Source organism: Crinia signifera, chromosome 2 (genome assembly GCF_055691185.1).
Source record: "Crinia signifera chromosome 2, ASM5569118v1, whole genome shotgun sequence".
In the NCBI taxonomy this organism is placed as follows: domain Eukaryota; kingdom Metazoa; phylum Chordata; class Amphibia; order Anura; family Myobatrachidae; genus Crinia; species Crinia signifera.
The window spans coordinates 377641016-377663770 of record NC_139218.1 but is presented as its reverse complement, the minus strand read 5'-3'; the positions used below and the strand labels follow the sequence as shown (position 1 = coordinate 377663770).

Below are 22755 nucleotides of genomic sequence, written 5' to 3'. Positions count from 1 at the left end.
AGAAGTGCCCAGCTCCCACTAGCCACACCTCTATACCCCATTGTATTGTACTCCAGTGGCCCCTGCTGGATGAAAGAGAAAAAGAGTTAGCATATGTTAGAACAGCACCAAGGCTCTGAGCTTCTGCATCCATCTCTACATATGCCCAACTGTTCATTGCATATGTTAGTACCTTATAACCCCAGTACATGTGATGGGCAGATAAAAACCCTGTATAAATATATTTAACGTCAAGAAGCCATCGGCCGTCATTCGCTGAACCCGATGCGATTCCAGAAAAATAGCCGCTATAAAGGGGCAGTCCATTTGGAGTCAAAATCAGGTTGTTTTTGCCATAAAAATTATTGTCGCTTTAAATCTAGCGGCTACAGTACATCGGAAGAATCACGTGGGAACCAGTAAATCAGAGCCTGTTGCTCCTGTTGCAATGAAAATGTAGAAAGAATTGTTCAGAATATTATGTGGGGTACACACCAGGACTATATGGCCCAAAACGAGCCAATTTAGATACAATCTCGACCGATTGTATGTAAATCGGCCGTGTTTTGGGCCATTTCACTACCCTTTTGATGCGATCCCGATCCGATGCGCGGCCCCTGCTGCAGGTAGGATCTCAGAACCGACCATTGCAGTGGGCGGGGGTTGCGATCGGATCGCGATCACATAAGGGGCATTTTTGCAGTGGCGCCGTCAGCTCGTGAGCGGGTCATACGTTCCTGTGACAACCCGAGCACCATCGGCCTGGTGTGTACCGGGCATTACTCCAACTTCAATGAGGCGGTGATTTGATAATTGTATTGTTTGCACTGTACGCATGTGCATACGCTGGGTGAGTGCACCCACGGCGAACAGACTGTTCGCTTGGTGCACGCACCCACCCTTACCAGCAGAGGGCGGCAAACTGGTCCATTAGCATATGGGAACAGACATGCGGGAGCGGGCAGCTGACATCACCGGATGTCAGCTGCCTGCCCATTTCCCCCCGAGCGTACACGTATATGTAAGGTTGCTCAGAGCAAGGCAGGATCTGGTTAACTCGCAAGGATGCAAACTCGCATCCGAACGAATGAACCACAATACTCCCCCCAAGAGGGAGCAGGATGCAGAGAAATGTACATAATAATGCAGTAGGGAGACCGGTTGAACATATTTTAAAATAATAAAGGTACCCGTTCAGATGCTCTGGTGCTGGAATCGTTATCAGACAGCTTTCTTTTAGGAGGTCGAAATGCCATTTTTCCTATAAAAAAAAAAAAAAAGTTAATTTTAAATAACTAATAATAGTATTATTATTATAGTTGTATTACTATAATAATAGTAATACAACGCAATGTGCATAGCATATCCTGACTGACTTTGCTCTGAGAATGAAAGTGAGCACAGGTGCATATGACATGATGGGGGGAGAGGTGGTGCTACAGGGGATGGACGGGCCAGTCTAATGTATGCGGAGTACATAAGGGGCGTGTTTATGCAAATGAGGCTCATGCAGACCTGTAGGACAGACGCAAATACTGTACACGCCGGGCGCATGTGCTGCAAAAGCAGAGGCAAACTGCACGCTTTGATTTACAGTCCTACCATTCCAGCTTATAATGAAGGTGATAGCATAGCACGATGTATAGTTTTTCCATCAAACATTTACATAATTTATATGCCAGACAATAAGAAATCAAACTGTGTAATGATACAAACAGGATTATTATGGCTTACATGTATCATACATTGGGTAGAGAGATAAAGGGGGAGTTTTGTCAAAGCTTGGCTACAGATAAGTGGAGAAAGTGGGATGCAATCAATATACCAACAGTCAATATACCGACGGTCAAAACACCAACAGTTTTCCAAATGCTCACTGACATGGTCAAAATGCTGACATTCTTAAAATGCAGATGTTTCAAATTTCGACACGAGTTTTCCATGTTTATTTCTTTAAAATGACTTGTACTTACTTCACGATTCAAGTGGGCATAGCGTTAGATTATAACCGTGCCCTAAGCAGGCGATCCATGCAAGACAAGGCGGTACCCTTATCCGGTGTCCATCTCGACATAGACACACACGGAAAAAAATGTAGACTTTTTTGACATTTTATTAAATGTAGGTATTTTGACCATGCAGACATTTTTGGCCATGTCGGCATTTTGAACATGTCGGTATTTTGACTGTCTGCCAATGCTTGTCCGTATTTTGTAAGTCGGAAAATCATAATGAACCTGAGAAAGCAACAACCAATCAGGCCCTGTAATTTTTTAAACACAAACTAAAGAATAGCTTACAGGGCAAAGAAAACTCTGGGCCTGATTCTGCTTGTATTTGGGGGTTATTCTGGTTCTCTCGCAAAGGCAAATTCCTTGTCAAATGGAAAAAAAAACAATTTGGCAATATAGCCAAACGACCTGCATGTTTAGCGGGCCCTAGTGACGTCACTGAAAGATATTGTTCTACGTGCAATATCGGCTGCCCGCGGGCGATATGGTTAACTATATCAGCTGCGACCAGTGTTGGCTAGTGTGTATGGGGCTTAAATTGTATGTATAAATATCCTATTCTCAACTGGTGTATCACTATATTGGCCGAGGTATTCAGAGTAACATAAAGGCAAATTCCTTCTCAAATGGAAAAAAAAACCATGTGCACTGCAGGTGGGGCAGGTGTTACTTGTGCAGATAGAATTAGATTTGGGTAGGGTTGTTCTTCAAAGTGAGATCTATATTGCAGTGTAAAAATAAAGCAGTCAGTATTTTCCCTGCACAGAAACAAAATAACTCACCCAAATCTAATTCTCTCTGCACCTGTTACATCTGCCCCCCCCCCTGCAGTGCACATGGTTTAGTCCATTTGAGAAGGAATTTGCCTTAGCGTGTGAACCAGAATAACCTTCTAGTCCCTGGGGTATTCGCTCCAGGGACCGATGGTGTGGCTCTGCGCATGGCCGATTATACACATGTGCAGGGACGCTGTGCGAACGCCTACGAGGGTTTCGCACGGTTAGTGGGGGAGGGAGCAGCCAGGGACCGGAGCAGGGAAACGCACGGGGAAACGCTGGGCAGTCCTCTGGGAACACAGACGGGCTGATGCCTGCTGGGAGCGGGTGGCTTATGTCACATGACATCAGCACCGGCCCCTTCTTTGGTGGACTACAAGTCAGTGTAGATTGAATTTTATTTACGAACGGGAGAGAAATCATTCGCTGGCCAGCGACCATTAAACGATTTCTCTCCCCTTCAGTTGCATGCGAGGGGATTCTGTGGCGAGGGGTGGGCAGGCGTTCAGACTCTCTAAACAGCGAACGACCGCAAGCGGTACTGAATGAGGCCCTCTATGTGTTGGGGTGCTCTTATGTCATCTTAAAACTTAACTTCGAAATGTATTGTAGCAAAAAAAATCACAAAGGTCCAACAAAAACACATACAATACAACACAACACAAGAACACAAGGTTGGAGGTGGGATGTAATCACCCGTCAAAACAGCAGTGCACCATGTAATGAACCTAAGGTCGATGTGAGGTTTATTTAGGAATTTTTTATTTTCTTTGTTCAGCTTTTACATACTTTACCCTCCACGTGAGCTCCGACTGGGAACGGCGTAGCGCAGCAAGCCATGTGAGGGACCGCAGGAAACTAATTGGGAGTCCAGGTGCTGACTGTTCCACCTGCAGCTATGGAGTTTGAAAGCTGCAGGTGTCGTTGCCCACTCACCACAGAAGGAATAGCTCTGCCCCTAGCTGTGGCGACTGCTGGCTCTAGACTGCATGGGTAACATCTCGCCCATGTCCAGTGGAGTCTTCCTGACGTACTAATTACAGATGTATCGGGATTCATCTTTGCAGGTGATGGCGATGGCGTCGCCATCGCCATCACCTGCATCCCCGCCATCTGTATGCCGGAAGGGTGCGCGCGCGTCCCCTTCCGACGGCGCTGCCCACTATCGAGCGGGAGGCGGACAGTATTGCGTCCGCCTAGCCGCCCGGATACTGAGACGCGCGTGCGTGGGGGACGCACGTGCGTCTCAGTCAGATGGAGCGCCGTGTTGCTGGCGGATCGCCAGCAGCATGCTGCTGGCGGTTCGCCAGCAAAGATAAAACCGGCCCCATCTGTAAGTCATGTGTGCTCAAGTATTACACAAAACCTAGACGGTTAGTTAGTGTGCCTTAGAGTAACGCCTCATACACACTGGGCATTTTTGCCCAGGGTGTATGCAGAGTGATGCTATGTATATCACTGTCCGATAAATCGCTCAGTGCATTTACACTGAGCGATTTTCACCCATCCCAGTGATTTTCACTGGGTGAACAATGGACAGCAGCGAAAGGCGATCTTGCAGCATCTACGCTCAGCGCCAGCCAATACACACTGGGGGATTTTGAGCTGAAAGTAGCAGAAAACACCAAAAGTGAACTGCTTTCAGCTCAAAATAGGCCTGTGTGTATGGGCCTCAAAACAGCCTGTTTGAGCGGCTTTCAGTTCAAAGCCGCCCTGTGTGTATGCCCCAGCGATGAGTGGTGAACGCTGCTGCGCGCTCCCGCATCGTCGCCGGGAAAGCCACTCATCTGCTGGTAATACCAGCAGATGAGCGGCATTGAGGATGGCTTTGCATAGCTCTGCACTATGCAACGCCGTCCTCCCCCCTCCATCGGCACCGGGCAGGGGGAAAGCCGCTTAGTTTGTATGCACTGAGCGGCTTTCCCCGCAGCAGTGATTGACATCATCGCTGTCCATACACGCTGGGCATAGTCGCCCAGTGTGTATGGACCTTTAAGGTTGGGAACCCCTGAAGGCAGAGATTCAGCTCACAAAATAACTTGTATGCATGTAGTGTAGGTCAGGGGCCAGTATTAGGACATGTAAAACATAATATGCAAAAATATAAAAATAGTAAAAAAAAGTTCATAGCGCAATAAAAAAAAAATGACACCGGGCCTCAGAATCGAATCCCTCATACCCTTGAGGACGACCCTGATCATTCTTTCTCTATTAATCACATCTACTTTAATCTTTTTAAATTCACTTTCCGCCAGTCAATAACCGCCTCTGTCACGCCGCTGCTTTGTTTAGTGGCACTATAATTATTTTACTGTTCTGCTTGTACATTTCCCCCCCACCCCAAAAGCCCTGCACCCATCTTATCAGGCTAAGACAGTTTTAGAGTCTACAAGCCGTGCTCTGATTTAACGATGTAGTTCCACCATTTCATGATGTACTTACTACAAGGATAAATTGCAATGACAATTTCACTAGGATAATAAATCAAAGTTACATTTATTTTCATCCCACTGAACAGTTCCCGCTGAACAGATGCATATCTGTCTCTGGAATATACTTGTGTCCATGAAGAACCCGGCATAATTTTCAAAGAACAATTTTTTTCCCCTTCATTTTATGTTTTTTTTTTTTCCTTAATAAGATAGCGTGTTTGTGGACATTTCTAATGTACGTTTACATTAATATGTGTATAATGTATAGTATGCTTGTACGTTTTTGCCAGCTCTCTGGTATGTTTCGTTATCTGCTGAACGCATAAAGAAGAGGAGGGCGGGATGTAAATCCGTCTTAGTTACGCGGCTGTGCTGGTCAAACTCTTTTTTTTAGTTTTGCCCTGTAAGTGGTTGCCCCTTTAAAAAAAAGGTCCGGGGTCACTCGGCACCCCGCACCAGATCTCAGGGTTGGATTTACTTTTATCGCAATACAAAATGCACATGCTGAGGTATATCTTTTTAAAAGGTTAAGGCACATTTCCGTTTTGATTCTTCATATCTTGCTTGCTAGATCTAACCGCAGCCAATCAGATTATGTGAATGATCACAGCAGGACAGAATATTTTAGGAAATGAGTGAGTTAATCTAGAGGGGAGGCAGTGGCCTGTCCACTCGTTTGAGATTTATCAAAGCTCGGGAAGAGATTAGGTGGAGTGGGATGAAATACCGACCAATCATCTCAATGTCATTTTCCAACACAGCCTGTACAATGGTAATTAGGAGCTGCTTGGTTGGCAGCTGGGGACACACTGGTGCGACACTGTACACACTGGAAGAAGTTTCATGAAGGACTGAAAGATCATGTTGTCCTTCATGCACATAGACCAGATCAGTAGTGATATCGCTAGGTTTGATGTGCGGCACCTGGCATCCTAAACTAGCGAGAGCATGCAATGAGTGATGTAGACAGTGAACCATGTCTACTACTGTCCCTCTACTACCCCTTTCACACCAGCCTAATTTCCCGGGTTGGTCCAGGGAACAACCCACGACTAGCGCTGGTGTATAAGGTTACCAGGCCAAAATCCTGGCAAAAATTGCCGGGATTTCAACCCTGCTATGGAGCAGTGTTGTTCGCAGGTTCAACCTGGGGACCTGGTCGGTGTGAAAGGGGTAGGGGGTACTTACCTGGGTTGCCGGTCCTCGTGTGCTGTCAGGCTGGGGATCCACACAGGCGGTGGGGAGCAAATGACAGCACAGGCGGTGGATGAAGATGACACAGCTCTCCGGCAGCAGTGAGGGCTCCGGAGAGCTGCGTCATCTTCATCCGCCACCTGTCGTGTCATTTGTGCCCATGCCTTTGTGGCTCTCCAGCCTGCACCTAGGACCAGCAACCGGGGTGAGTACTTGTGGATCCCAGCCTGCCCGCCACCATCAAGCCACTTGCCCGCCTCCTCCCCGCCCCCTTCACACACCAGAAAATGCAGGGACTTTTCTGGTGTAAAAGGGGTCAACCCGAGAATGGCCCGGTATGATCTCTGGACCATACTCCCAGGTGGGTCCCTGCATTTTCTGGTGTGAAAGGGGTATAAGTGAGGACAGGGCGGCATGTTCAGGGGTAATATCATTTGCAGAATGAATGGATGAAAGCAGCAAACCACAGTGGCTTCATTCCACTTAACCAAGAGTAAAACAGCTGGAAACAGTGAAAGACACATAAATAAAACAGACCCCCCCCCCCACCCCTCCCAACCATCGCTACAGTACAAATTTCAATATTTAAATCTGAACAAATTCACAATAGAAGCAGATGCAAGAAACACACTTTCATTTATGCGTAACTTCCGATTGGCAAACAAGGTCCAAATATTTTACAACTTAGCTTCGAATTCCTCCTAATAATAAAGTTACACATTAAAAGTTTGCTTAAAAGGAATTATTTTAAAATACTGTTGACAACTTATTACCTTCTGTACAAAAGGATGCATCTTTTTTCCCAGTAAGTACATCATTGGTGAAGCTACACGGGACACTCAACACTTGGGGTGGCTTTCGACTATCAATGATTCATAAATCATCAATGGATTATGGCGATGTAGAATACTTTTGCCATCGATGAGGGAAACCCAGATTCTTGTTCTCCGTCGATTTTTTTTTTTAACAAAGTGTTGCGGCACGTAGCTTGGCTTCGGCCCTAAAACCCCTGAAGCCCTGCCCCACTGTTCTCATATGAACACATTGCCAGTCATTGAAAAGACAAGGATGACCATCAGTTATGGAAACCATTGACGATCACCCATTGCCTAGCTGGCCGACATCGATGGTCACTTGCCATATCGCCATTGATGGTTGCTACAGATAGCCATGCATACTCCTCACACAAGTAATGAAACAAAAAATATATATTTATATCCCATCACTCCTTCCCAGTATGTGGAGGGAGATACCATATACAGAGCTCTGCAATACCCCGTTACATTATATATATATATATATATATATATATATATATATATATATAACAATGTTTTGTAGAATCCACACTCCCTACAGTATATTGTTCCGATGCCAGGGTGCAGATTCTATCAGAATCATATAGGGCAGCGGTTCCCAAACTGTGCGCCGCGGCTCCCTGGGGTGCCGCAGCGCTGTCACTGGGGTGCCGCGGCTGGCAGTGCTAAGGAGGCTGTCTTATGTTGAGCGGAGCCAGCAACGGGAGGAAGGGAAGAGATACAGAGTTACAGAGAGACCTGGGGGAAGAGGTGACCCTGCAAATGCACAAGAGCACACGGAGAGGCTGAGGGGCTTAGGGAGGGCGGTTCCAGTGCAGCACAAGCACCCTGCTAGAGCACTCCCTCTGCCCCCAGTGGTGGATTCATAGCAGCAGCATATACCCGACTGCAGGGAAAGAGTCTCCGTCTGCCTCCAGGCTTTCAGGGTCAGGCTGCGGCTGCTGCTGAATGCTGTGCCTGGTGCTCACATAAAGAAAGGGACACAATTAAGGTGTGGTGGGCATGGCTTAACGAGCTGCAGTGGGCGGGGCTTAGTGGAAAATGCCATGATGAGCAGCACTAACCAATGCCTAACTGACTGTTAGGTGCAGGCAAACTTCCTTTCCACTCCAATCAGCATGCAGTAATAAGCTCCGCCCCCAAATACACAGAGGAGCTGATGCTAATGCATCCTATCAGTGCTGCTCCTGCTGTTTGAGGGCTCTCAGTGATGAGGAGCATGCAGCTGCTACCCACAGTAAGTTATTTCCCCCCTCTCCACTCTGTAGCTTATGGCTTGTGTCTTCAGCTTACCTTACTTGCAGGGACAGACTGGGCCGCTGAATCGTCCCTGGCATTTGTGCACGCACACAGTGTAAGGTTGCACGCTATGGGCATGCATGCGCTACTGATCACGGTATGCAGGAGATAGAGAAAAAGCTGCATGTCATGCACTCCTCTTTCCTGAACCCAATCGGTGCACAGAGAGAGCCACCAGACCTGCCACGAGTCCAGCGGCTCTCTCTGTGCTGCATTTGCATACCTCCCAACTTCCGCAGGTCAGCAGGCGGGACACTGGGGGCGTGGCCTAATTTGGGGCGTGGTCTATACTCACGGGGGCATGCGAGGCCACGCCCCCATTCTGCCGCTATGGGGGCATGACCCAGAGGCTCTGTGAGCCTCTAGCCATGCCCCCAGCCCCCTGGCTGCGGGAATAGACGCTGTGCGCATGCGCACAGCCAGGGCCGGCGCCACCACTAGGCAGCTTTAGGCATTTGCCTAGGGCGCCGGCCACTGGAGGGCGGGAGTTGGACTAGGTGTCGTCCTCGCCCGCCGCATCGCCTGTGCCCGTCGAGACTTGGCAGCAACAGCAGCACCGGCAGCCAGAGGTGAGAGGACACACTCCTACTCCCTCCGTGCTGCCGCCGCATCACACCCCCCCCCCCGCCCCCTGTGGGGATACTAGTGGTCCCCCCCCCGCCCCCTGTGGGGATACTAGTGGTAGCAGCAAGGGGACAACCGCAGCCTGTGCCTGGCCAGCCTCCGCTCCCAGCTCTACCTGTGCGCTCTAAGCCTGGGGTCCAGGGAGAGCCGGAGAGCCCTGCACGCAGCCAGGCTCACCCCCTGGCCGTCCAGCACAGCGAGGAGCCGGAGTCTGGCCAGAGCCCTGCGCCCCGGAGCTCCCCGCAGATCCAGCAGCACAAGCCGGAGACTGTTACACTCTTCCTCCCCTCCGCGCTGCTGCCGCATCGCACATCCAGCAGCACAAGCCGGAGACTGTTACACTCTTCCTCCCCTCCGCGCTGCTGCCGCATCGCACATCCTCCCCCCGCCCCCCGTGAAGATACTCAGCGGCAGCAGCAGCACGGCCACCGGCAGCAAAAGGAGGTGAGTGTACACTCTCCTCCCCCCATGCTGCAGCCGCCACATCGAACATCCCCCCCCCCCCCCCCCCAGCCACCCGTGGAGATATTGCCCATGGAGCAGGCGAGCGCCGGGGAGCCCCCCCCCGCCTAGGGCGCTCCGGTGCCTAGCACCGGCCCTGCGCACAGCGTTTATTCCCCGCTGCTTAGCAGCTGACAGGGGGAACTCCCAACAGCCCCCCCACACCGCGGGACACTGCCGGCCATGGGTGGGACAGCGGGACAGGCCCTGACAATCGGGACTGTCCCGATAAAATCGGGACTGTTGGGAGGTATGCATTTGGGAGGCAGTGGATCCACATTGGAGTGACAAATCAGCCCACCTGGCATATGTCAGAAGTGCCACGTGGCCAGCCCAGCCCTGCCTGTGTGTATATGTGTGTCCATCCCCCCACTCTCCTGTATTTTGGCATCGGAATCCTGATCTATTCAGTGCTCCCCCACTGGTATTGTAATGGTAGTCGGGTTGATGTATGTATTCAGAACGCCAGTATCCTAACCACTGGGAGGTTAACTGCCTGGAGTAATATCCCCACACTTCATACTGTGTGTGTATCAATAGAGAGAGAGAGAGAGAGCAGGAAAAGCGCTGCACTCCATGGCAATTAACATAAGAAGAAAGGGCTGTTTATTCTTATGCCAACATTGCAGGTGGAAGGATCCTTGACAAAAGGTGTGGCACACAGCTGAAACATTGGCAGCGCCTTTACTGCTATAGTTTGTCGGTTTGTGTTGAGTGCCACACATCCAGCGCTCTATATGGAAAACATATGGAAGACCAATGGACGGGATTGCCATTGGTCAGAATACCAATGCTGGCAACCCGACAGAGAATCCTGACAGAGGTCACAGTATACTTACCTTCTACCTGTCCACCCCTCAGTCCTCCTTTTCTGCAGCCCAACCCTAACCCATCCACCACCACCACCACAGCCTTACACCCCTAACAACCCTCCCAGCAGCCTAACCACCCTTATTAGTGCCTAGCCCTCACTCATTGCCACCTAACCCTAACAAATACATTTTTTTTTCTTGGATTTCTGTGCATTTTTTTTCCTGATTTACTGTATATACTAATTGGATTATTTTGACCCAACTACTTTAAAAATAGAACCGCTCGATAATTATTTTGGCTTTGGGGTGCTTTGAAAAAGTTTCTAGACCCAAAGGGTGCCTTGAACTGAAAAAGTTTGGGAACCACTGATATAGGGGGTTATTCAACACCAATCACCAAGCTGCGGTCTCTCGGTGCTTAGCAAGCAGCTTACTGCCACTTGCCCAAATGCCACCCCCCCCCCTCAAATGCCCTCGATAATAAGCGAGTGGATGTACACAAACACATTTGCTGAAGGGGGAGGTTACATTTAGGCTGTGGGAAGGAGGATAGGCGGCGGCGAGGGGGTGTTAGGTTGCGGGGGGTTACATTTAGGCTGCAGGCAGGAGGTTAGGCTGCGGGCAGGAGGTAAGGCAGCGGGGAGGGGGTGGATTAGGCTGCAGGGGGGGTTACAATTACATTGTGGGGGACGGGGGTTGGGATGTGGGGGGAGGGGGTTAGGCTGCAGGACAGGGGGGTTTGGTGTAGGCGGCAGCGTGCGGGTGTTAGTTATATAGGTGCAGGCGGCAATCAGGGTTTGTACGGCGAGGATGACTTATTTTCAGCGAGGAAAAGCCTCACTGTCCAACCCCTGCGCTCGCCGCTTGCCGTATTAAACTTTCCGGGGAAATCCCGATTCCCTTAAAAGGCGAGGTTTGCTGCAAATACAGCGTGTCCGCTGCATTTTGTGGCGAGGCTCGCCCTTTTAATGGGCACATTCGCCATTTCCACCTCAGGGGGAGATTCTCTAAGCTAAAAATGCGGTAAAAACCCCGTTATCTGGGTTTTTACCACATTTTGGGATGCTGTAAGCATCCCTCGCCGAGGTTACCGCGGCGGGGGGCATCGCCAGAAAAATCTGGCGATGCCCCATAGAAGCCAATGGGCTTCTACCGCAACCCTCCGCCGCCCCGCACGGACCTCCGCCGCCCCGCATCGCCCCCTCACCTGTGTCCGGGCAGCACAGCCCAGTGCTGCCCGGACCTGTGACCTCCTCCCTGCACTGATTCTCTTCCGGGTGCAGGGAGGAGGAGAGCCTGGCGCAGCAGCAGCGCCGGGTGTGTGAGGGAGGGGGGAGCCGCCGACTCTCACCGCAAAGGACAGCTCTTAACGCAAGAGCTGTCCTTTGCTATAATTATCGCATATGTTACAACATATGCGACAATTATAAATGCGATGGGCGGCGAAGGGGGCGGAGATTCTTAGAGAATCTCCCCCACTGTGAGGTGGAAAGGGCGAGTGAAGGGCAGGGAAGTTGAATACTGGCGGCGAGTAATTGCCACTGCTCACACTCATAGCTCGGACCTGATTGTCCCAGTAAATCTTATCTGCAGCCCGTCCGACCTCCCGACTCCGATGTGCACGGGGCCGCGCATCGGGTCGGATGGGATGTCTACATGTGCGATTCGGGGCGATTTCACAGCCTGATTCATTCAAATCAGGTGAAATGGTGCCCAAATTGCATAGTGTATGGGGGCCTTTAGACTGCTGGAGGGGCTGGTTGGGGGAGGGGCAGGAGGAGGCTAAGTATGCTTACGGGACCCATGTAAGGTTTCCCCCATTCGAGACGCCGGCATCGGTATTTTGACCGCCGGTCATCCGTCATCCGTGTTTATCCCTTGGATATAGAAATATGACCCATCCATCCCTGTATTTTCTCACCATGAACACAATAGCAAATGCGCTGCAGACAGATGTACTAGTAACTATGAGGCCCTGTAATAGTCCCTGCATTATATATACACACACACACATACAGTGCACATATATACACACACACACACACACACACACACACAGTGCACATATACACACACACACACACACACACACACACACATACAGTGCACATATACACACACACATACAGTGCACATATATACACACACACACACACACACACACACACACATATACAGTGCACATATACACACACACACACATACAGTGCACATATACACACACACACACACACACACACACACACACACACAGTGCACATATATATATACACACACACACACACACACACACACACACACATACAGTGCAGTATAACGCCCCTAGGCAGTAACCCTGAGGAGCAGGTGTGTGTGTGTGTGTGTGTGTGTGTGTGTGTGTGTGTGTGTGTGTGTGTGTGTGTGTGTGTGTGTGTGTGTGTGTGTGTGTGTGTGTGTGTGTGTGTGTGTGTGTGTGTGTGTGACACCATGCATCAGGCAGAACATGGAGCAATACTTATACACTCAGCTCCCCCCGCACCTGCAGAGACACACAGATGGCGTTACCACCACGCAAGCACCACTACGAATAAAGACGCAGTTATTGCATGTAACACGTACCTGCCCCCGAGCTTCCGAGCGAATCTCCTACCGCACCCCAAAATGGCGCAAACGAGTCCTACGCAGACGGATAACACCCAGGAGTCTGCGCAAATCCAGCAGCAGCAAACTTCTACGCGCCAGAGCCACACCCAACCCAGCAGCTCCCCCTGCCGGTGACATGCGGAATTACAGCACCAGGTCAGGATTCATTTGCCAGGTCACAGTGATGGGGAATTATTGCACAATTTTCGGTATATGACTATTAGTGTTTCCAGTTCTGGAGGCTGCATTAATTAGACACACCCATTGACTCAGTAATTATCACAATGCATTATACACTACCACTTGCTACTCATGCATTGCATTGCACAGTATAATAATAATGTGCTTATCTATGTGCACCCTATGGTGTAAACTTTGTAGTATTAGGCAAAAAGCACCAGGATCAATGCAATAACTGCACAATTAACCAAATTGGTCAATAATAATGCGTGTTCTAAGCTGGCGCTGGGAGATGAGATAATCTCCCATCCCCAGCTGCTCCACTGCTGTGAACGGGTCCCATCGACAAGGATTACCCATTGACACTGCACCGCAAGCCGTGTCGAGTCCTTGTTTAACGATGCTCGCTACCCGGGTAGAAATGCCGGGTCGCTCGACCGAGTAATTTCCACCGCACAATATCTCGGGTTGCTGCAAGTTCATGTGCAATAACGCAGGATATATATGGCAGTGTATCACTGCATACCTCCCAACTGTCCTGATTTTCGTGGGACAGTCCTGTTTTTTGGGACTGTACCACGTCCCACACAAGGCCGGCATGCTGCTGACAGAGGAGCTGGGGGCATGGCCATGCCACCCACAGCGGCGCAAACTGGGCGTGACCTGGCGGAAGTGCCACAATTGAAGGTCACGCCCCCCCCCCCCCCAAAGTTCAGTCGCATGCATACCTCCCAACCTTGTCTGCAAGATTGGGAGGGATGGTGTCAGTCATAGGGATGGACATCGCAATCCCACCATCAAATGATGCATGGTAACTGACCATTGCATCAAAAGAATCTGCTATGATCTGCGCATGTTCAAAAAAATCCCCATTTGCGCATGAACAAAACCTCCGGATCATTGCAACACCAATCAAATGTTTACCATCCGATGTCTACAAATATCGGAAATGGTAAAATCACTACCATCGCAAACAAAAACATTGATGGTTGTGGACCATTGCTATGCAATGTCCATCCCTAGTCTGTCAGTAAAATATCTGTAGCATGGAGCAATGCAGAATTACATAGGATCACCCCAAAATGGCTTTTCTTTACAACTGGAACCATAGATGATTTTACATCATTTATACTTTGTATATTATTTGTAGTCTTTGTAGATTATTTATAGGCATATAGCATAGGAAGCCTGTTACTTCGCCAGGAAATGAGAAGCGCGAGCAGCAATGGGACTCGTCTCACACACAAGCGTCTGTATATCAATCCTGCCTCTGGATTGGTGGAGCATTATCCACCCAGTGGTGGAGATGTGTATTGCACGCTTATTGTATGGCATGCCTCAATGCGTCTGCGCGCACTACAACAGTGGTGTAAACCCCTCGTCTAGGCACGCTGTGGGGATGAATGGGCGTGGCTCCATCTGTAAGAGATACTAAATCAGGCATGTCCAACGTTGGCCCTCCAGCTGTTATAGCATTCTCTAATAGCAAAACTGTGGCAAGGCATGATGGGACCTGTAGTTTCACAACAGCTGGAGGACCAAGGTTGGACATGCCTGTACTAAATTGTACTACTGATAAATTGCAGCAAAATATAATTTCTTGACAGCATCCGGATGGAATAACTCCCATCCTCCATATTGCCAATAACCAATAGCATTTTATGTCAGTTTTGTATCTATGAAGGAGATTGCGCTGATGCAATAAAGTTGCAGCATTCAAAGCTTGGGGTGCTTCCTTAATTCAGCACGAATATCTAGTGACTCAGTAAATTGCTGTGGTTCAGTACGGGTCTTGTTCAATACACACCTAATCTGCAAAATAACAAATTGTAATAATGCATGTAAATCATTTACTTCAGTTATGGCCAGCAAGCGGAGAAGCAAAAAGTTATTTCATAGATGATAGTTGCATTATATTGATTTAAGGCAAACATTGCTTAACAGTAGTAATCATAATTATACCCTAATCAGTCTAATGCTGCTTTCACACTGCAAAACCTGCTTAGAACAGGTATTTAAAATGTTTTTAAAACGGGTCAGAGTAAGTTTAACCCCTTTCACATTGTGTAATTATACCTGGTCTAAAGCAGGTTTGCGGTGTGAAAGCAATGCCGGGAAAGCGGTACCCCGGCAAAAAATTGACTGCCCCCCCAACCCGAGACAGACCACTCCCCCAAGCAGCCTTCCCCACACCCCCCGGGAAGCAGCCTCCTGGAAAGGCGAGGAGGCAGCGGGACATCTACGTCTACATCGGGCCCCCGCAACCCGCACTCCGCTGCTGGAGGTAGCAGCCTCGGCCGCCCCACTCCTGTCCTGCTCCCGGCTGGGACAGGGCAGACAGCCGTCCGCAGCCCAGCCTGAGCCCCCCGTCCCCGCTCACCTCCTCGGCACAGTCTGTCTATCCATACACCCTGCTGCTGCAAGGGAGCTTCCCACTGCGCTGCCAGCAGTAGCAGCGGCCCCCACTCTCACCCTGGGCAGGGCAGGACACAGAGCCCCGCACACAAGTGTCAGATGCGGGGGATGCTGCTAGGGATCCTGCACTGCTCTTAAGACCAGAGGCGCTGGGTGTACAGGGCAGCTGTGAGAACTACTAGTTCTCACTCCCTGTAAGGACCCAGCCACTGATATAATTTACACTGCAGGGAACCCCTGCCCCCAGAGCGATCATTCCCTTCCCTGCCCGGGGGGGGGGGGTACCGTTTCAGACCCATTCTAGACACCAAAAAAAGGGTCTGAAACGGGTAGGACCCTGCTTTTTTACCGTTTCCAAAAACCGTTTTTTTGGAAACAGTAAAATCACTCTGCACCTTTCAGACCGTACATATTACCGTTTTGAAACGGTAAAAAAAGGCAATATAACTGTTAATATGTGTGGCCTGAAAGGGGCATAATGCTGAAATAATGGGGGTGATTCAGACAGGTGGTGGAGGAGCTGCTGTGGGTTCCGGGCAGTGTGGGCGGGCAATGTCTGTAAGCGCTGAGCGGCAGGTTCCTGGATAGGAACAAGCGGGAGCATAATTTTAAAAAAATTCAAAAGACTGGCTGACCGTTGATTGGCTGAGAGTTCTCTCTCTCAGCCGTTGATTAGCTGAGAGTGCTCTCAGAAGCTGATTGGCTCAGTGCGCTCAGCCAATCAACGGTTGGCCTGTCTTTTGAATTTTTGAATTTTAAATTGTGCTTCACCGACTGGCACTCACCTACGGATCGGACCCAACACCGATAAATAAATGCATGTGGTCATTTCCAGTACGACAAATGCATTTTAAAGGCGGATTGCGGTAAATAAGCCCCTTAATGTGTACAAAAGGTCTGAGTTAATTACCAAGGTTCAGGGCTGCACTGTGTTTTATAAAAACAATCTTTTTTATTTATTTTTTTATCTTTATTGAGACATCACGGACAAAAGTCACAATATCATCTAGTACATTAAAGGTGTGATTCTGATTTACACGCTCCCCTACGTGTATGTGCAGGGGGCAATGTTCAGTGTCTGCGAGCGCTGGAGAAATCGTTGGCCGGCGACCAATTAATGATTTCACCCCCGCACCCAAGGCTGCAAATGGATATTTCTGCAAAACATCCATTCTCATGCCTGCGGAGGATCGCGGCGTGCGAGGGGTGGGTGGCGTTACATCCGCAGCGTTGCGTGTGGACCACAATAAGGTCCTAAGATAAAATAATATAACGCTGGATATCCCCATGCACATGCAGGCGGGCACCTACCTGCCGGGGGCGGGCGGTTGATGTTACAGGACGTCTGCTGCCCGCCCGGTTCTCGGACCCGGACGCCGCAAGTCTAAGTCAGCCCTGACTGACTTAGATTTGTGAGCATGGGAAAAAAAATCATTCAATGGTTGATGACCATCGAATGATTTAGTCCCCGAACGCTACATCCATTCGCAAAGCTGTGGGGATATTTGCTGGACGGCGGGGGGTGGGCATTCACACGCCCGACGGGGCAGCTTTAGAAGGCTCACTAAGCAGCAAATTACCTCTGCTTACCGATCTAACCAGAATTACCCCCAACATTTCCAGTTATCTTTTGCAGTGCATGCGTCAACATATATAGGGGTTATTCTTATTCATTCGGCCCTCCGTACATTTGCACGGATGACCGATGTTGTGAGTCCACGCTGCGAGGGGGGGTTTGATTATCAGACATTCTGCGGGTGGGGTTTGGTGGACTTGCAGACGGGGGGGGGGGGCTATCAGACATTCGGTGGATGGGGTTTGATGGACTCGCAAGGCTGCAAATTGGCAGCTTTGCGAATCAACCAGAATAACCCCCATAGTGCACAAAAGAAATAAACAATGCTTCACATTATATAATTTGGAAGTCTGGAATATTGCAATGCTACCACCCCACGTTCTAGGATGCTATGACAGGCTGGTCTTGTGATTGGCGTGTTGTATGCGGGAGGGTAGATATGTATTATTCCCATAACATGAAAAATGTTTCTACCTATTTACCCTTATCTATAATCTCCTCCACCCAGTCCATCCTAAATAGAAAATGTAAAAACAAACATTTTAATAAGGCGTGTGTATGTTTTATGGGTCTGTTGCAGATTACAGCAGCTCGGAACCCAATGGTTTACATAGTAATCTGTAGTTTGGCGAGCGCAGTCTTCTCAGACCCAGCAGCGGGATTCCAAAGGTGAGTCTGAGTAAAGTTTCGGCTTACACAGATTGGCTGATGGCAGTGACCTTCACGACCAATGATTGTGATGGATGCAATAATGATTATTATTGTTATATTTTATTTATAAGGTGCCACAAGTGTTTCGCAGCGCTGTACACAGGGCATACAATGGAACAGTACAGGGAGACAGAACTTAGCATTACAGTAAATGAATAAGAAACATTGAGCACAGTGGCGTAACTAAAAATTTTGCTCCCCCCAGCCAAAATGTCGTCTGGCGCCCCCCTCCCCCCCTCCCCCTGAATTGTATGTATGTATATATATATAGATATATATCTATATATATATCTATATATATATACACACACACACAAGGAGACTGTCACTGCTGGGGCCAGAGCAGACAGGGAAAGTATGAGATGGGGCGGAGCCATGTGTACCTGGGTGTTGTAGTAGGGGCTGGGGTGGCTGTCATATGGCCACCGCTGAGCAGACAGCAGCACTCTCCCCCTGCCCAGCCCGACTCACGCCGTCGCCACTCGCCGCTTCTGCAGTGCTACTGCTAGCCCCTCCGGCGGTCGTTTGAAATATGGCTCCAGTTCGTGAGCCAATCGGAGCTCACGTCCCTTCAGACAATCACTGCGGCTGCAGGAACATGAGTTCTGATTGGCTGGCGGCCGGAGTTACATTTCTATTAGCCGCAGGCGCTGTCTAGGGCTAGGCTGCACTGAGAAGTCTGTTACATAAGCGGCCTGTGCGGCGGCGCGCCAGCGGGGCGCACGCAGCAGAATGTAAGTTTTAAAAAAAAAACACCCGCTCGTTTTGACACATAGTGCGCCGGCCGGGAGCCGGCGCCCACGCAGCCCCCGCTCCCCCAAGCAGTGGCTGCCTTACACAAGCTACGCCCCTGATTGAGCATACTGTAAGTAACAAAGAGTACCACAATACAATACAATACACAAAACAGCTTAGATGTGTGTAACGAGGGAGTAGTCAGCATACTACTATGGGCTGGCGGCCATCAGGGCTGCCGACAGGGGGGTGCTGTGGTTACAGCCGTCCTGGGCCCCGGCCTCTGAAAGGGCCCGGTCAGCTCATTTTGCCAACAGCAACCCTCTGCTGTATGCTGCCTACGCTGCGCTCGGTCCTCGCTCAGCAGGTCCTGGAGTACAGGATTCTTCAATGCAGGACGCTGGCAGCCAATTAAAATCCTGCACCGGTTTTTGTGCCAACCAGAGCTTGTGTATCGTTAGCCAATCAGAGCAGCTTCCGCTACACGAGCTCTGATTGGCTCACCCACCGGTGCTGCATTTTAATTGGCCACCGGCATCCTGCATTGAAGAAGCATGTGGGGGGGGGGGGGGGGGGCGGCAAACTGGAAAATTCCTAGTGGCAGCCAGGCCCCGAAATTCCTAGTGGCAGCCCTGGTGGCCGTAGGCAGTAGATGAGCATTTACCAGTAGGAGAGTATGCGGGCAAAGGGGATACGGTCATTTGGTCTACAGTATGTTGGTCGTAAAGCATTGGGTTGACATGGGGATAGGTCAACATGGTTCTAGGTCGACATGGGTCTAGGTCAACATGGGTTGAGGTCGACAGGTCATTCGGTCGACACAAGCATTAGGTCAACAGTGTCTAGGTCGACAGTCAAAAGGTCGACATGGGGTTTTTCACAGTTTTTTTGAGCTGACATGTGCCGACAGGTGGTACTTCATGCCCTACCATCCACTAGGGCGTGGCAGGAGAATAAAATAGTGTGCCAAGCATAGCGAGGCACCGTGCCCGAAATATGGCGAGCGATGCGGTGCACTTCAAACTATGTCCATGTCGACTATTCGCTGCTGTGTGGGCACGGCCCTCTGCCTATCGTGAATAGATGCTGTGCGCAGGGTATTGCGGGGGGGACTACCAACCTCCACTGCAGGACACTGCCGGCCATGGGTGGGATGCGGGACAAAAAAAAAAAAGTGAAAAAAAGTGGAGGTCCCACTAAAATCGGGTCACAGATTGGGCCTAATTCAGAGGTGGTTGGCGATAATATCACAGCTGATTTGATATCACAGTATGGTGATGCAGCTGATTGGCTGAGAGAGCTCTCAGCCAATCACTGGCTGCCTATTCATTTGTATGTTTTTTTTTTCTATATGCGCCCGCTGACGGCTTCCCCTACGCTACCCGGCTCTTTGGTCCCCTTACTGCGTTCACCGCCCAGTGTTCCCACTGCCTCTCTGCGTCCCCGGCCCGGCTCTCTGCGCCCAGCCCCCCCGCCCCACTCAGCTTACAGCTCCCTCCACCGCCTTCTATGTATGGTCGCCGCCTGCCTTCCCATACAACGAGTTCACCCCCCACTGCCCACCTCCAGGCTGCACATTATTATTATTGCACATAAGATTTACCAAACATTTACCAGACATGCGATTTGGGCAGATTTCATGGCCCGATCCATCCGAATGGGGTGAAATCAAGCCCAATCGCATAGTGCAGGGCTGGGCAATTGCGGCCCTCCAGATGTTGAGGAACTACACATCCCAGGATGCTTTGCATTAGTTTTGCTATGTGGCCATGCTGAAACTGATGCAAGGCATGCTGGGATGTGTAGTTCCTCAACATCTGGAGGGCCGCAATTGCCCAGCCCTGGCATAGTGTATGGGGGCCTTAACTCTTCCCGCTAGCGCATAACCCCCGCACCCCACCACCTGAACCTAACCCCCCCACCCCTCAGCATAAATCTAACCCCCCTTCTAAATGCCTAACCGTAATCCTCAATCCCCGCAGCCTAACCCTAACCTTCCCCTCAGTAAAGCCCTATACACACTATAGGCTATTGTTAAAGAAATTGCTCAAAAAAGGGGCTTCTGAGCGATATCATTCACTATATCATCTAGTGTGTATACTCTATATCATTACCAATGCGCGCTCCCTTACATTGCTAACGATGATTGATGTCTGCTGAACATGCAGGACAGTGGGTTCCGGTGACAACAGTCTACGATATCATATACCGATATTGTTCAGTGTGTATGCCCAATATTGGTACCTGCAGCTAATATTGTTAATTATATTGGCCACAGTCCCTATCATCTAGTGTAGGGGTGGGCAAGATACGGGAAGCAAACCGATCCTGACTGGCCCACTGCCCCCCAGTGCAAAATGACAAGCAGCCCGACTGGCTGAGCTGCTTGTTATTGCGCTACAGGAGCCCCAACCCGTGGCGCCGCTGAGGAAAGCTTCATCACATCATGGGGGCAGCTGGGATTTCCTTTGTGACATCAGGTGGGTGGTGTGGGGGGCAGAGCCAAAGCGCCAGTTAAAACTGGTGTGCCGCTTTGATCCTCTCCTCTCTCACCCATTGGCTCCGCCCCCCACACCGCACAGTGTCTGACATCACAAAGGCTGCTCCTGTGAAGCTCTCCTCAGACCCCGACCCCTCCCATAGCAAAATTTTGCATCATTTGTATGGCATCATGGGAATTTTGGCTTATACCATGTGGTATAATGTGAATTTTACTGGAGGGAAAAGAGAAAAGACTTTCTCTTTGTTGGGGCACTCTTTATCAGTTATAGTCTAAATGGTAATATGGTAGTATCACATGGATGGAGGGTGAGTGAACCACACGACTCACTTGCCACTATGCTGCCATGAAGGCATCAGACGATTAATTAACACAAAGTGTGCATATTCCTGTTACGTATACTGACCGTTCTGCTATATTGTATATTGGATATAGAATTTTTAGTGGATTTCTATGCCCTCCGTGGCAGCAACAGGACCACAATATGCAAAGGAAGATTCCATGCATAAGAGAATTAACTAACACATTCTTTGTCCTATGGTGTTAGAATTTTAGCTACAATACCTCAGCAACAGCTATTGAATGTGTTGAACACTGGTACCAGAACATTTCAATTGTGGATGTATATGCCCTCCGTGACAGTGACAGGAACATTTAATGTAAAAGAGGAACTTTGTGTGTATATATGATGGACACATTCCCTCCTATTTAGGATTAACTGTGTCAGTAATTTTGTTGCAAAATTTCAGCAACATTTGTTTGAATGTGTCAAGACCATTATACACACTATCCCTTGGATACTGGTCTCTAGTTATACCAGACCTAAGGGACGGAGTAGGTGCTGAGATAGAGTGTGAGTGTGGGCAACCTTGCTAAGGGGATCCAACACTCGATACACCTTCTCTCCCAGCTCCAACCGTATCCAGGTTCTATTTTGCTATATACACGGAGCTACGCATAGCAGCAATACTCTAGCAATAACTGTTGTTTGTGTTTAATACTGGTACCAGATCAGTTGAATTGTGGATATATATGCCCTCCTCATACCAGACCTGAGGAACAAAGTAGTTTTTGGGACGTAGTTCCCTCAGGTTATATTTGGCTATATACGCGGAGATATATATATACTGTTGCATATACGTTTGTCTATTTGTATATATGTCCATGTCGTGTCTACATGTTTGTCTAGTATTTTTTATAATTGATCAATAAAAGCTATATTTTAATCAATTTAACCTTTTCACAAACAGGACAAAGAGGGAGCCCCGCTTCAGGGCGCTCCAGCTCTGCTCTCCTGAACACTCTTTTGTTTCCTAGTACTTATAGTCTGATGCCTTCATGGCAGCATAGTGGCAAGTGAGTCGTGTGGTTCACTCACCCTCCATCCATGTGATACTACCATATTACCATTTAGACTATAACTGATAAAAAGTGCCCCAACAAAGAGAGAGAGGGGGAAATTTACTAAAGGAAATGTGTAAAAAATAGGTGTAAAAATAGGTGTATTTGTACCCAGAAATACACTTATTTTTGACATTTTCTATCCCGAAAATATGGCAATTCGTATTG

General features: G+C 49.3%; 1 protein-coding gene across 1 annotated transcript in view; it reads right to left on the bottom strand.

The window, feature by feature from the left end:
- Positions 1-13175, bottom strand: part of PIWIL4 (piwi like RNA-mediated gene silencing 4) — a 148083-nt gene extending 134908 nt beyond the window's left edge. Inside the window, exons 1-2 of the mRNA XM_083170099.1 lie at positions 13046-13175; positions 1170-1240 (exon numbers count right to left, since the gene is read on the bottom strand). Of these exons, the coding sequence (XP_083026225.1) occupies positions 1170-1235 (66 nt within the window). The 5' untranslated portion in view covers positions 1236-1240; positions 13046-13175. The remainder of the gene's footprint in view (positions 1-1169; positions 1241-13045) is intronic.
- Between the last annotated feature and the right edge of the window lie 9580 nt (positions 13176-22755).